The sequence below is a fragment of the Ornithorhynchus anatinus genome, chromosome 4, assembly GCF_004115215.2.
Source record: "Ornithorhynchus anatinus isolate Pmale09 chromosome 4, mOrnAna1.pri.v4, whole genome shotgun sequence".
NCBI lineage: Eukaryota > Metazoa > Chordata > Mammalia > Monotremata > Ornithorhynchidae > Ornithorhynchus > Ornithorhynchus anatinus.
In genome coordinates, this window is record NC_041731.1 from 21,989,007 (window position 1) to 22,005,246 (window position 16,240).

Genomic DNA, 16,240 nt, shown 5'->3' on the forward strand with positions numbered 1-16,240 from the left:
TCCCCTCATTTCCAGCCCTCGTTTAATTTCCCAGCCCCCTTCCTTTTTTTTATGGTATATGTTAAGCGCTTACTGTGTTCCAGGCACTATTCAAAGTGCTGGGGTAGATACGAGATTATCAATTTGGCCGCGGTCTGTGTCCCAGATGGGGCTCACAGTTTTTATCCCCATTTTACCGACGCCAGAAGAAGCGAAAGGACTAGCTCGAGGTCACAACAGGATTAGAACCCAGATCCTTCTGACTCCCAGGCCCGGGCTCTATCCATTGGGCCAGGCTGCCTCCCAGGTCGGGGGTGCCTTCTCCCCTCCACCCCAGGGGCTCCCAATACCTACTGGTTCTTTTCCAGTGCAAGGATGAGCTCTCTGCCTTCAGCCACAACAACCATGTGGCCTCGGTTCGGCCTCTCTGCCTAGAGATGGAGAGAGAGACGGAGAGCATTCACACACAGGCAGGCAGCAATAGTAAGAATAATAATAGTAAGAATAATAATAGTAAGAATAATAATCATATTATTTGTCAAGCGCTTACTATGTGCCAGGCACTCTATTGGAAGCAGCGTGGCTTAGTGGAAAGAGCCCGGGCTTGGGAGTCAGAGGACGTGGGTTCTAATCCCGCCTCCGCCGCTTGTCTGCTGGGTGACCTTGGGAAGGTCACTCCACCTCTCTGGGCCTCAGTTATCTCCCCCGTAAAATAGGGGATTAAAAGTGAGAGCCCCACGTCAACCCGATTACCTTGTATCTACCCCAGCGCTTAGAACAGTGCTTGGCACGTAGCAAGCGCTTAACGAACGCCATTATTATTATTATACTAAGCTCTGGGGTGGATATAAGCAAATCGGGTTGGACCTAGTCCCACATGGGATTCACAGTCTTAATCCTCATTTTTCGGATGGGGGAACTGGGGCCCAAAGAAGCCAAGTCATTTGCCCGAGGTCACACAGCAGACAAGTGGCAGAACTTGGATTATTATTATTATTAGCAGTAATAATAATAATAATAGTATTTGTTAAGCACTTAGGTGCCAGGAACTGTAGTATGCTTTGGGGTACAAGCTGATAGGGTGTCCCACAGGGGGATCACAGTCCTCATCCCCATTTTACAGCTGAGGGAACTGAGGCCTAGAGAAGCAAAGTGACTTGTTCAAGGTCACCCGGCAGGCAAGCGTCGGTGCCAGAGTGGAGAACGCTGGTCCCTCTGACTCCCAGGCCCGGGCTCTACCCACCTGGTCGTGATGCTTCTCTGCCGCGACTTCCGCCACCAGGTCCCGTGCCACTAAAACGGTGCCCATCTTAACAGGGACCTGGGAGGGGAACCTAATGGCTCTGGGGCAACAGAGTGGGCCGCTGGTCCACTTATTCAAGGCCCAGCTCCTCCGGGAGGCCTTCCCTGACTAAGCCCCCTTTCCTCTTCTCCCACGTCCTTCTCCCACGCTCTGACTCGGTCCCTTCATTCATCCCCCCTCCCCACCCCGCACCACTTAGGTCCTTATCTCTCATATATTGATTTATATTAACGTTAGTCTCCCCCAGTAGATTGTAAGCTCTCTGTGGGCAGGGTATGAGTCTGTTTATTGTCCTATTGTACTCTCCCGAGTGCTTTGTTCAGTGCTCCATACAGAGTAAGCGCTCAATAGATACAGTTGACTGATTGACAGCGGTCCCTCTGGCAACTCCTCTAGCCACTATTTAGGTCGTATGAACCCAAGTTCTAAGAATTTCTGAAAATAATCTTTCCTGATGTATCGTCATAACACCCTAAAATTAGGGAAGCGGCCCGGCCTAGTGGCTAGAGCCCGGGCCTGAGAGTCAGAAAGACCTGGATTGTAATCACGGCTCTGCCATTTGTCTGCCGGGTGATTTCTCTGCGCCTCGGTTCCCTCATCTGGAAAATGGGGATTGAGACCGCGAGCCTCATGTGGGACACAGACCGTGACCAACCCGACTCGCTCGTATCTACCCCAGCTTTTAGGACAGTGCCTCACATGTGTTAAGTGCGTAACAAATCCCATAAGAAAGTCACTTCAGCTCTCTGTGCCTCATCTGCACAATGGGAATTAAAACTGTGAGCCCCATGTGGGGCGAGGACTGTGTCCAACCTGATTACCCCGGGGGAATCTCCCCCTGTGCTTAGTACAGTGCCTAACACCTAATAAGCGTTTAACCGGTATCATAAAAAAAAAGTTACATTAAGGGGTCGACAAATGGGTTTTCAGAATTCTCAAAACTCGTTCACTGTGGGCAGGGAATGCTCCTACCCCCTCTTGTATTTTGTACTCTCCCAAGTGCTTAATACAGGGCTCTGTACACAGTTAAGAGCTCAATAAATACGATCGATCCGTCGACTGAGCGGGCAGGGAACGTGTCTGTTTACCGTTACAGTGTACTCTTCCGAGTGCTTAGTGCAGTGCTGTGCACACAGTAAGTGCTCAATGAATATGAATGAATGAGAGAATGAATGAGGGTTAATAGCTGGGGGGTGGGGTCAGGGTCATGAACTACAAATCCCAGCATCCACTACATTCCACCCTCCCCATTGCCCTTCTTCTGTCCCCCTGTCCTCCCTCGCCCCAATTCCTCAGGCCTCTGGAGACAAGGCTGGGCCAGCCTCTCTGGTGGGGAAGGGGAGGGGGAAGAGGATTAGTGCCAGGCCGCAGGGCGAGGGGTTTGGGGGATGGGGTAGGGAGGATTCCATTCGCTTCCCACCCCCCTCCATCCTCATCCTCTGACTCACTGAGCAGGCATGATCGGCCTGTGAAGTCACTGATGGGCCGGCTGCTCAGGGCTTTTTTGGGAAATATTTGGGATGTGAGTAGGATGGGGGGAGGAGGGAAGGAGGGTGGCGGTAGGGGGAGAGGAAGGGGTGGCCCCAGGCAGCCAGGAGGGTTTTCTTATTCCGGGGATCCCCTTTTCCGGCTCCCTACCCGTCCTGCTCTCTTTCCGTCGATTTCTCCATCTCTCCTGCCTTCCTCCTCTGTTCTGACACTGCCTAGTCCTCACTTCCCCTTTCTCATTTACCCCTCCTGCTTCTCTCTCTGAGCACATCTGCCGGTCTGCCAGTCTCTCCCTTCTCCTTCCCCTGGCTTCTAATCCCTGGCTCTGCCCCGTGTCTGCTGGGTGACCTCGGGCAAGGCACTTCACTTCTCTGGGCCTCTGTTCCCTCATCTGGAAAATGGGGACTAAGACTGTGGCTTTAAAGGACCCAATCATCTTGCCCTCTCCTTCCTCACCTCGCTGCTCTCCTACTGCAACCCGGCCCGCACACTTGGCTCCTCTAATGCCAACCTGCTCACTGTACTTTGATCTCGTCTATCTTGCCGCCAACCCCTCACCCACATCCTGCCTCTGGCCTAGAACGTCTTCCCTCCTCATATCTGACAGACAGAGACTCTCCCCGCTTTCAAAGCCTTACTGAAGGCCTATTTCCTCCAAGGGGCCTTCCCTGACTCAGCCTTCCTTCCCTCTTCTCCCACTTCCTTCCCTCTCACCCTCGGGCTTTATTCACCCCTCCCTCAGCCCCATGGCACTTAGGTGCGTATCCATAGTTTATCTCTTTATATTATTTATATCTATCCATTATTTATTTACATTCATGTCTGCTTCTCCCTTTGGACCATTGGCTCGTTGTGGGCAAGGAAAGTGTCAACTGACTCTGTTCTTTTATACTCTCCCAAACACTTACACAGTAAGCGCTCAGTAAATACGACTGATTGATTGAGAGATGTCTTCTCCTGTCTGGGTAAAGGGAAGGTGGGTGGGAGTCATACAGAGAGGGGGCCAGACGGTTTCTACAAGGCAAATTTATTTCAAGGGAGGAGCGGGGGGATGAACCAGGCTAGGAATGACTTTATGAAATGACGGAGAAGGAATCAGAATCCAGCGGGAATTGCTGAACATAGCGGTAATATATGTGGTCTCTTTAAGTGCTTACTATGTTCCAGGCACTGAACTAAGCCCTGGGCTGGATGCAAGCAAATCCGGTTGGACACAGTCGCTGTCCCCCATGGGGCTCACCCTCTCAATCCCCATTTTTCAGATGAGGCCCAGAGAAGTGAAATGACTTGCCCAGGGTCACACAGCAGACAAATGGCCGAGCCGGGACTAGAATCCAGTACCTTCCGCACCTAGACCACACTGCCTCTCGATAACGGGCAGAGCCGCAGAAAGTTTTTCCGCTAGGAGCTGCGCTTTTAAAATCACCGCAGATGGCCTGGGAATTAGTGTTGGACAGTCCCGGGCATGTAAAATGCAGTTTGGACCCGACATAAGGAATTAGGGCTTCCTCGCTGGTACCGCCAATCGAGCAATCATAGGTACTGAACGCCTACTCTGTGCAGAGCACTGTACTAAACTCTTGGAAGAGTACAATATAAGAGTTAGTTGATTCGTTCCCTGCCTGCAACGAGCTCACAGTTTAGAGGGGGAGACAGACATTCATATAAATAGATAAATCACAGATATGTACGTGAGTGCTTTGGGGATGAAGGAGGAGGGGATAAAGGAGCGAATTCAAGCGCTCCAGAGGAGAAGGGCTCCTTTAGATCGTGAACCCCACCTTAATTATCTTGTAATAATAATAATAATAATATTAACAATGATGGCATCTGTTAAGCACTTACTGTGTGCCAAGGTCAGTACTAAGCACTGAGGTGGAATCAAGCAAATCAGATTGGACACAGTCCCAGTCCCCCACAAGGCTCACGTTCTCAATCCCCGTTCTACAGATTCGGTCAGTCGTATTTATCGAGCACTTACTGCGTGCAGAGCACTTTACTAAGCTCTTGGGAGAGTCCGCTAGAACACCAGACACGTTCCCCGCCAACAGAGAGCTCACAGTCTAGAGATGAGGGAACTGAGGCCCAGAGGAGTGAAGTGAGCGGCCCGAGGCCACACAGCAGATTAGAACTCGTACCCACCCGGGGAAGTAGCCAGTAGCGTAGCGTTGGACACAGAGCAAGAGCTTAACGAAGGCCATAAAAGTGAAAAAAAGGGGGAAGGAGGGAGAGCCGGGCGAGGCAAGGGCCGGGGAGAATTCCTCGCCGGTCCGCCGCCACGGACCGAAGACTAAACAGCCCTTTGGTGGGGGGTTTGTGGGGCTGGAATTGTGGGGTCAGGGCTCGGCCGTGTGTTCCTGGAAGGGAGAGGGGGAGGCGGGGGGAACCTGATCCGCCTCTGGCTGGGTGACCGTTTCAATGGGCTTGGCGCTGCTAAGGGGAACCAGATGGGCTTTTTCTGGCCGGCTCGGGCCTTGTTCTGAGCAGCCCGGCCGCCGCCACCTCTGCCCAGAGCCCCCGAGTCCCTGACTCTGTGTTTACTGAGGCCTTACTGTGTGCAGAGCACTGTACTGAGCGCTCGGGAGAGGACGGTACTGACTCTTCGGCCCGGAGCTCTGCCCAGAACCCAAGACTTCCTGACTTTCGGCTCGCGGCTCCCGTCTGCACGACAGTCAGTCGGTCGGTCGTATTTATTAAGCGCTTACTGTGTGCAGAGCACTGTACTAAGCGTTTGGGAGAGGGCAATTCTGACTCTCCTGTCTCCAGCTCTGCCCAGAACCCAAGGTCCCAGCTTCCCGCTGCACAACACTGCTTGTCTTTCCTCCAGCTCTGCCCAGAACCCCGGAGTCCCCGACTGCCAGCTCCCAGCTTCTCTCCGCCCCTCGAAGGAGACCCTCACCCTGTGTGCCGACGGAGAGGGGATAGCTCAGCTCCTTCCTCCAACCACAGAACCCCACCCCCCTCCCACAGCCCCCCCCGCCTTGCTCCTAGGAGATCTCTCAGCCTACGACATCTCTTCCCCCCCGCTCCCCCCCAGCTAGGGGGCTTGGGATAGGGGGACAGTCCCTTGGAGGTCATGGTGACCTCCAGAGGACACTTTGGCTAGTCAGTACATCAGTGGTATTTATTGAGCGCTTTTTTATCGTATTTGTCAAACGCTCACTATGTGCCAGGCGCTATACTGAGGCCCATCTCCTCCGAGGGGTCTTCCCAGACTAAGCCCACTTTTCCTCATCTCCCACTCCCTTCTGCGTCGCCCTGACTTGTTCCCTGTCCTCTTCCCCGCTCCCAGCCCCACACCGCTTATGTCCACATCTGTCATTTTATTTACTTGTATCGATGTAGACTGTGAACTCACTGTGGGCAGGGAATGTCATTGTTTCATTGTATTGTGCTTTCCCCAGCGCTTAGTACAACGCCCTTAGTAAGTTGAGCCCTTAGTTGAGCCCTTAGTAAGCGCTCAATAGATACGACTGAATGAATGAATGAGCCCTGGGGTAGATACAAGGTATTCGGGTTGCATCCAGTCCTTGTCCATGTCTTAATCCCCACTTTACAGATGAGGGCTCTGAGTCCCAGAGAATAATAATGATAATAATTGTGTTATTTGTTAAGCACTTACTGCGTGCCGGGCACCGTTCTAAGCGCTGGGGTGGCTACAAGCCAATCGGGTTGGACACAGTCCCTGTCCTACATGGGGCTCACCAGTCTCAATCCCCATTTTACAGATGAGGGCACCGAAGCCCAGAGAAGTGAAATGACTTGCCCAAGGTCTCCCAGCAGACAAGTGGCAGAGCCAGAATTAGCACCCAGTCCTTCTGAGTCCCAGACCCGTGTTCAGTCGTATTTATTGAGCGCTTACTGTGTGCAGAGCGCTGTACTAAGCGCTTGGGAGAGGGCAATAGAACAATTCGTTCATCCAGTCGTATTTATTGAGCGCTTAGCGCGATAAACGGACACATTCCCTGCCCACAACGAGCTTACAGTCTAGAAGACGAGCTTGCTCTATCCACTGCTCCATGCCGCCTCTCTATGTGCAGTACACTGTACTAAACGCTTGGGAGAGTCCAATAGAACAGCGTCGGTAGACACGTTCACATGTGTTCATGTGCTTAGAACCCCAACGCCCCCATCGCCTGTATATTAGTGCGACATTCCTTGTCCACATGGAGCTTATGGTCCAGAGACGGGGCCGGGGCAGACTGGGATTTGCCGATTCCCACCTCTCCCGTTGTTCCTCCCGCCTCCCAGCCACATGGAGAGGAAGGGTTGGCTGGGAGAGGAGCAGGCTTCTGGGGAAATTTCAGATCCTGAGTCAGGCGCTTGGCTCTCTGGCTGGCGTTCAGAACGGTTGTGCGGTTTGGCCAAGGTTGAATCCTCCCAGGCAGAATGGTTGGGGAGGGGAGAGAGGAAACCGGGGGGGCGGGGGTCAGGGGAGCTAGCAGGGTGGTGCTGGGGGACACAGCTGCTTGTCTCATTTGGTCCCGTATTCATTTATTGAGCGCCTACTGTGTGCAGAACACTGTACTAAGCACTTGGGGGAATACAGCAGAACAACAAACGTACATCCGGAACCCCACCCCACACACAGCCATTTCTGTCCTAGTTACTTCAAGCTGCATCTCTGCCCCCTCGCCCCACATCCTCCGCAAACACAGAAACAGGCCCACACGCCCAAGAATAATAATAATAATAATAATAATAATAATGGCCTTTATGTGCTTACTACGTGCCAAGCACCGTCCTAAGCGCTGGGGTAGACGCAAGTTAAGTGCGGTAGATGCCGTTAAGGCGGGACTCGGTGTACTCGAGAAGTCTGATAAGACAAATCATAATGGTGTCCAGGTCATTCATTCATTCATTCATTCAATAGTATTTATTGAGCGCTTACTATGTGCAGAGCACTGTACTAAGCGCTTGGGATGAACAAGTCGGCAACAGATAGAGACAGTCCCTGCCGTTTGACAGGCTTACAGTCTAATCGGGGGAGACGGACAGACAAGAACAATGGCAATAAACAGCGTCAAGGGGAAGAACATCTCGTAAAAACAATGGCAACTAAATAGAATCGAGGCGATGTACAATTCATTAACAAAATAAATAGGGTAACGAAAATATATACAGTTGAGCGGACGAGTACAGTGTTGTGGGGATGGGAAGGGAGAGGTGGAGGAGCAGAAGGAAAAGGGGAAAATGAGGCTTTATCTGCGGAGAGGTAAAGGGGGGATGGCAGAGGGAGTAGAGGGGGAAGAGGAGCTCAGTCTGGGAACGCCTCCTGGAGGAGGTGATTTTTAAGTAGGGTTTTGAAGAGGGAAAGAGAATAAGTTTGGCGGAGGTGAGGAGGGAGGGCGTTCCGGGACCGCGGGAGGACGTGACCCAGGGGTCGACAGCGGGATAGGCGAGACCGAGGGACGGTGAGGAGGTGGGCGGCGGAGGAGCGGAGCGTGCGGGGTGGGCGGTAGAAAGAGAGAAGGGAGGAGAGGTAGGAAGGGGCAAGGTGATGGAGAGCCTTGAAGCCTAGAGTGAGGAGTTTTTGTTTGGAGCGGAGGTCGATAGGCAACCACTGGAGTTGTTTAAGAAGGGGAGTGACATGCCCAGATCGTTTCTGCAGGAAGATGAGCCGGGCAGCGGAGTGAAGAATAGACTGGAGCGGGGCGAGAGAGGAGGAAGGGAGGTCAGAGAGAAGGCTGACACAGTAGTCTAGCCGGGATATAACGAGAGCCCGTAACAGTAAGGTAGCCGTTTGGGTGGAGAGGAAAGGGCGGATCTTGGCGATATTGTAGAGGTGAAACCAGCAGGTCTTGGTAACGGATAGGATGTGTGGGGTGAACGAGAGGGACGAGGTCTCCAAATCATATTTTGTTTTCAGGATATTTGTTAAGTGTTTACTCTCTGCCAGGCGCTGCGCTAATAATAATAATAGTGTTGGTATATGCTAAGCGCTTACTATGTGCTAAGCACTGTTCTAAGCGCTGGGGTAAATACAGGGTAACCAGGTTGTCCCACGTGGGGCTCACAGTCTTCATCCCCATTTTACAGATGAGGGAACTGAGGCCCAGAGAAGTTAAGTGACTTGCCCAAGGTCACACAGCTGACAAGCGGCGGAGCCGGGATTAGAACCCATGACCTCTGGCTCCCAAGCCTGGACTCTTTCCGCTGAGCCACGCTGCTTCCCTCAGCGTGCACTGGGGCAGATACAAGCTAATCCGGTTGGACACATATCCCAGTGGGGCCCACAGTCTTCATCCCCATTTTACAGATGAGATAACCTTGTTTATCGACAGGAGATGTGTCTGCTGGTCTGTGGAGGGGACTCTCCCAAGAGTTTAGTACAGTGCTCTGCACATAGTAAGCTCTCAATAAGTACCATTGATTGATCATCACAGACGGACAGATGCACAAAGAGACACAGAGAGAGACAAAAACACAAACCCACACAAAGACCCATCCAGATGCACACAGATACACCCAGACGGAATTAGATACCCACAGCACGTTGGGCGGGGTGGAAGCTAATCAGTTAAATAATTAATGAATTAGTTCATTCTAATCCCGGCCCTGCCACTTGTCTGCTGTGTGACCTCGGGCAAGTCACGTAACTTCTCTGGGCCTCAGTTCCCTCATCTGGAAAATGGGGATGAAGACTGTGAGCCCCACATGTGGGCAAGTCACTTTAGTTCTCGGTGCCTCAGTTACCTCATCTGTAAAATGGGGATTAACTGTGAGCCTCACGTGCAACAATCTGATTACCCTGTATCTACCCCAGCGCTTAGAACAGTCCTCTGCCGCCCGCCTGCTATCCCTCCTCGACTCTGCCGACCTCCTCCTCCACCATACCGCACCCACTCACCGACTAGGTCACACCCTCGATCTCGTCATCTCCTACCGCTGCACTATCTCCTCCCTCACTGACTTTGAAATCCCTCTCTCTGACCATAACCTTCGACTCTATTTATCGCCATTGTTCTCGTCTGTCCGTCTCCCCCCTTTAGACCGTAGACCGTAAACCCGTCAAACAGCAGGGACTGTCTCTATCTGTTGCCGACTTGTTCATTCCAAGCGCTTAGTACAGTGCTCTGCACATAGTAAGCGCTCAATAAATACTATTGAATGCTCTGCACATAGTAAGCGCTTAACAAATACCAACATTATTATTATTATTATTATTATAGGGACTGTGTCCGACCTGATTAAGTCGTATCTACCTCAGTGCTTAATAGAGTGCCCGGCACCTAGTAAGTGCTTAACAGATACCACTTTAAAAAAAAAAAAATCTGACCGGGAGACCCAGACCCCCTACGATTGTCACATCGGACTTCTCGATGACTTTCACGGAGTCACCCTTACCACGCTTCTATCCCAGTGCTTAGAACAGTGCCTGGCACCTAGCTGGTGCTTAACAAATACCCTAAGAAAACAATAAAGCCAGAGTGATTCCCTTCCCTTCTCTCTTTTCTGCCCCTCCCCAGACCCTATTTGGGACTTCTCAGGGCAAGGATTCCCGTCCCAAAGAGGCAGTCTCCCGGGGCCAATATCTAGACCGAGCTCGGGGTTGCCCGCTGCCGCTCCTGGCATCTTGGCACCATCAGCTCCCAGAGTCCCTGGGGCCAGGGTGGCCGGTCTGTCCCCGACAGCTGGCTCTTGACAACATCCTGTCCCCCCGCTTCCCTTTGGGCTGGATCTGGGGTTGGCCAATCCAGACCTTCATTCATTCACTCATTCATTTATTCGGTCGTATTTGTTGAGCGTTTACTGCAGGCAAAGCACTCAACGCTCGGGAGAGTAGACCTCCCTAGGTGCTGTCCCCTCCCTGCTGCCAGCTCCTTCTATGAGCCTATCTGTAATTTATTCATTTATATTAATGACTGCAAGCTCGTCGTGGGCAGGGAATGTGTCCGTTTAGCGTCCCGTTGGACTCTCCCAAGTGCTTAGTACCATGTTCTGCACACAGCAGTGCTCCGTAAATACAATCGACTCTGACTCTGGCACGGTGGACTACCTCCTCTCCTGGAAAGATGATCTAACTTTGGCTTCCCTGACGCGGCCCTCTCCTGCTTCTCCTCTTATCTCTCTGGCCGTTGGTTCTCAGGCTCCTTCGTGGACTCCTCCTCTGCCTCCCGCCCCGTAAAAGTGGGGGTCCCTCAAGGGTCAGTTCTGGGTCCCCTTCTGTTCTCCATCTACACCCACTCCCATGGAGAACTCATTCGCTCCCATGGCTTCAACTACCATCTCTAAAGGGTAGATTCCAAAATCTACACTTCCGCCCTGATCTCTCTCCATTCATTCATTCATTGCCATATTTATTGAGCGCCTACTGTTTGCAAAGCACTGTACTAAGCACTTGGGAGAGTACAATGCAAAAACAGACACATTCCCTGCCCGTAACGAGCTCACAGTTTAAGTGGGAGAGACAGACATTATTAGAGATAAATAAATTAATTTCCCCCTGCCTTCAGGACATCTCTACTTGGATGTCCCACCGACATCTCAAACTTAACATGCTCAAAGCAGAATTCCTCATATTCCCACCCAAACCCTGTCTTCCCCCTGACGTTCTCACAACTGTAGACGACACTACCATCCTTCCTGTCTCACAAGCCCGTAACCGGTGTTATCCTTCACTCAACTCTCACACTCAACCCAAATTTTCAGTCTGTCACCCAAATCTGCCGGTTCAACCTCTCCAGAACGGCAAAAAGCCATCCTTTCTTCTCCATCCAAAGGGCTCTCCCGTTAATCCAAGTGTTTATCCTATCCCTCCGGGATTACCGCATCAGCCTCGTTGCTGACCTCCCTGCCTCCTTTCACTCCCCACTCCGGCTGATGATGATGATAATGGTCTTCGTTAAATGCTTACTATGTGCCGGACACTGTAGTAAATGCTGAGGTGGATACAGGCTAATCAGGTCCTCACAGTCTTAATCCCCATTTTACAGAAGAGGTAACTGAGGCCCAGAGAAGGGAAGTGATTTGTCCAAGGTGAAACAGCAGACGAGTGGCGGAGGCGGCATTAGAACCCATGACTTTGTGACTTCCAAGCCCGTGCTCTGTCCACTCCGCCATACTTCACTCTGCCGCCCGGATCATTTTTCTACAAAAAGGTTTAGTCCCTGGCTCCCCACTCCTCAGGAAGCTCCAGTGCCCATCCACCTCCACAGACAAATTCCCTGCCCGTAACGAGCTCGAAGTTTAGAGGGAGAGACAGACATTAATATAGATAGATATAGATAGATAGATAGATAGATAGATAGATAGATAGATAGATTTCCTTTGAGCATTAAAGCTCTCAATCACCTCACCCTCCCCACCTCCCACGTCACCTCGCCGCTCTCCTACTACAACCCAGCCCACACCCTTCGGTGTTCTAACTTCAGTGATGATTGACTGATGAATGATTGATCAGATCGGCAGGGATGGAAATAGGCAGGCAGGCAGGAAGAAAATCGGAGGCAGGAAGGTGGGTAGGCCGCGTCAGCTCACCGTGGGCAGGGAATGTGACTGTTTGTTGTTGTATCGTCCTCTCCCAAGCGCTTAGCACAGTGCTCTGCACCCAGTAAGCGCTCAGTAAATCCCACTGACTGACCGAGCGACACGTAGGTCTCGAGTCAGTGTCTGGCGTGAGCTTGTTATGGACAGGGAATGTGTCTTTTTATTGCTACATCGTCCTCTCCGGAGGGTTTAGTACAATGCTCTGCACCCATTAAGTGCTCAGTAAATACGACTGAATGAATGAATGGTTATACTGTCCTCTCCCGAGCGCGTAGTACAGTGCTCCGCACACATTAGGCGCTCAATACATACGATTGAAAGAAGGAATGATAGGCAGGAAGGTGGGCAGACCGACGGGAAAGCGGATAAGCAAGCAGGCAGGCAGACGAGGCAGATTGGGGGGGGGGGGGGGGGGGGGTTAACCCCTTGTTATCCAGAGCCTGGAAGGGGCAACACTCACATGATCCTCCAGGCTGACCGACCTCCGGCTCTGTCGTCCTACCAGCCAGTGGGGGGTCACCAGCTCTCCCGGCAGGGCCGGCTCTGTGGAACGGGGTCGAGGGAGAGAAACGGGGCATTAGGTGCGGTAGAGCTGGGGAACCCTTCGGCTCGGCAGAAGCAGCGTGGCCTAGTGGATATTGCCCGGGCCTGGAAGTCAGAAGATGCGGGTCCTACGCCTGGTCCCACCACATTTCTGCTGGGTGACCTTCCCTTCTCTGAGCCCCAGTTCCCTCATCCAGAAAATGGGGCTTCAGACTGTGAGCCCCAGGTGGGACAGGGACCGCGTCCCACCGATTACCGTGCCTCTACCCCAGTGCTTAGACCAGTGCTCGGCACTTAGTAGGCGCTTAGTAAATGCCACGATTATTGGTATTGATATTCTTCTTCAGAAATCCAGGTGGAAGAGGGAAACTGGTTTCAGATTCGGGTCAGGGCCCCGCAGGAAGGGTTGGAGGGGAGAAGTGGGTTAGGACGGCCTGTTAGGGGGTTAGGGTGGTAATAATAATAATAATAATTTTGGTATTTGTTAAGCGCTTACTATGTGCCAAGCACTGTTCTAAGCGCTGGGTAGATACGAGGTAATTAGGTCATCCCACGTGGGGCTCACAGTCTTAATCCCCATTTTACAGATGAGGTAACTGAGGCACAGAGAAGTGAAGTGACTTGCCCAAAGTCACACAGCTGATAAGTGGCAGAGCTGGGATTAGAACCCACGACCTCTGATATCCAAGCCCCTGCTCTTTCCACTGGCCACGCTGCTTCTCGATAGGTAGGATGCATGGACCTTGTGCTCTGGTGCTCAATGGAAAGTTGGCGAGCCGGGAGATGGGGAGGTGCCTGGGATGACCGGTAATTATTATTATTAGTAGTAATAATAATAATGATTATAAAAATTGTGGTATTTGTTAAGATCTTACTACCTGCCAAGCACTGTACTAAGCGCTGGGGTGGATATAAGCTAATTGGTTTGGACACAGTCCCTGTCCCAAGTGGGGCTCATAGTCTCAGTCCCCATTTTCCAGATGAGGTAACTGCAGCTCAGAAGTGATATGCCCAGGGTCACACAGAAGACATGTGGGATTAGAACCCATGACCTTCTGACTCCCAGGCCCATGGCTCCCCCCCCGCCCCATTGCCGGGCTAATTGTGACCCACTAAATGCTGATGTGGTGGAGACAGGGAAGAGTGAGACCAGGTGTTGGAGAACCCCCTCCAACCCCCAAGGCAGTAGGTGGGACCCCGACAGCTCCCTCCCCGAGTTGAGGGGTGGGACAGAGGTGACCATTCATTCATTCAATAGTATTTATTGAGCGCTTACTATGTGCAGAACACTGTACTAAGCGCTTGGAATGGACAAATCGGTAACAGATAGAGAGTCCCTGCCCTTTGACGGGCTTACAGTCTAATCGGGGGAGACGGACGGACAAGAACAATGTCAATAAATAGAATCGAGGGGAAGAACACCTCATTAAAACAATAGCAAATAAATAGAATCAGGGAGATGTACATCTCATTAACAAAATAAATAGGGTGAGGAAGATATATACAGTTGAGCGGACGAGTACAGTGCTGAGGGGATGGGACGGGAGAGGGGGAGGAGCAGAGGGAAAGCGGGGAGAAGAGGATTTAGCTGCAGAGAGGTGAAGGGGGGGGTAGAAGGAGCAGAGGGAAAAGGGGAGCTCAGTATGGGAAGGCCTCTTGGAGGAGGTGAGCTTTAAGTAGGGTTACCAGGCTGGCCAGAGCAGAAGCAAAGCATATTTTTATTTGCAGATACCAGATTTCTGTTTCAGATGAAAGTCACATGAATATTCGGTGAAGAAAAAGAGAGATTGAGAGGACGAGGGAGGGGAGCAGGGAGGAAGAGGGAATTACTGAACAATTCTTCAGGCCTAGTACTGAGAGGGAGAGAGATAACAGGGAAGCAGCATGGCCTAATGGATTGAGCCCGGCCCTGGGAGTCAGAAGGACCTGGGTTCTAATCCCGGTTCTGCCACCGGCCTGCAGTGTGACCGGGGTCAAGTCGCTTAAACTTCTCTCTGCCTCAGTTACCTCACCTGTAAAATGGGGATTAAGACTGTCTATCCCACGTGGGCCATGGAGTGTGTCCAACGTTAGTAACTTTTATCCACCCCAGCCTTAGTACAGTGCCCGGCACGTAGAGAGTGGTTAACAAATACCATTAAAAAAAAAAGTGGGGCGAGTGACTCACAACACAAGCAGGTACCATTGTTTTCGTCTGTCCGTCTCCCCCGATTAGACTGTAAGCCCGTCAAAGGGCAGGGACTGTCTCTATCTGTTACCGATTTGTACATTCCAAGTGCTTAGTACAGTGCTCTGCACATAGTAAGCGCTCAATAAATACTAATGAATGAATGAATGAAAAGGTGCACATACACATCCAGATAGGCACACGCTCACACACCCAACACACGTATCGTTCACCCACAGATACACACATTAGACACCAATACCCACCTTACCACCTTCCTCACCCCGGCAGGCACACAGAGACAAGTGCAAATTAAGAAGCAGTGTGGCCTCGTGCAGAGAGCAGTGAGGCCTGCGAATCAGAGGCCCTGGATTCAAATTCCGGCACTACCACTTGTCTGCTGTGTCGCCTTGGGCTAGTCACGTCGCTTCTTGGGGCCTCAGTTTCCTCAGCTGTAAAATGGGGTTTCGGTCCCCGTTCTCCTTCCCTCTTAGACCGTAAGCCCCATGTGGGGATTGTACCCACACTCCAGGGCTTGGCACATAGTATGACCTTGGGCTAGTCCCTTCGCTTCTCTGTGCCTCAGTTCCCTTATCTGTAAAATGGGGATGAAGACTGTGAGCCCCATGTAGGACGGGAACTGCGTCCAACCAGACTAGCTTGTATCTACCAACAAAAGCCATTAAAAAAAGTGCTTAGCAAATACTGCAATTATTTATCATTATAAGAATCTCCCACTGAGTCAAGTGGCTACTAAGGTGTCAGGAAGGGGGCTAGACATGGGGAGGGAGGCAAGAAGTGGGAAGGAGAAAGAAGGGGAGGTTTGAAGGGGGAAGAGGGAGGGCTCCTCATCAGAGGGAGAAAGGGAACGAAAGCTGTGGGCACTGGGGAGCTAGGAATACACCAGCCGTTTTAATAATAATAATAATAATAATAATAATTGTGGCATTTGTTAAGTGCTTACTATGTGCCAGACACCGTTCTAAGCATTGGAGGGTACATGCAAATTGGGTTGGACACAGTCTCCGGCCCACGTGGGACTCGCAATCAAAGTCACTCTCTCCCCAGCCCGGCCAAGCCCAGACTCGGGGCTCTAGTGGTGATGATGATGGTACTTGTTGAACGCGTGTGCTGAGCACTGTTCTAAGCCCTGGGGTAGAGACAAGCTACTCGGGTTGGACACGGTCCCTGACCCACATGGGGCTCACTTCTTCATCCTCATTTTCCAGATGAGGGAACCGAGGCCCTGAGAAGTGAAACGTCTTGCCCTA

General features: G+C 51.7%; 1 protein-coding gene across 1 annotated transcript in view; it reads right to left on the minus strand.

The window, feature by feature from the left end:
• The window catches only part of LOC114811148 (disintegrin and metalloproteinase domain-containing protein 33-like), a 28,861-nt gene extending 16,060 nt beyond the window's left edge, over positions 1-12,801 (minus strand). The window contains exon 1 of the mRNA XM_039911961.1: positions 12,720-12,801. Coding sequence (XP_039767895.1) covers positions 12,720-12,721 — 2 coding nt within the window. The 5' untranslated portion in view covers positions 12,722-12,801. The remainder of the gene's footprint in view (positions 1-12,719) is intronic.
• Between the last annotated feature and the right edge of the window lie 3,439 nt (positions 12,802-16,240).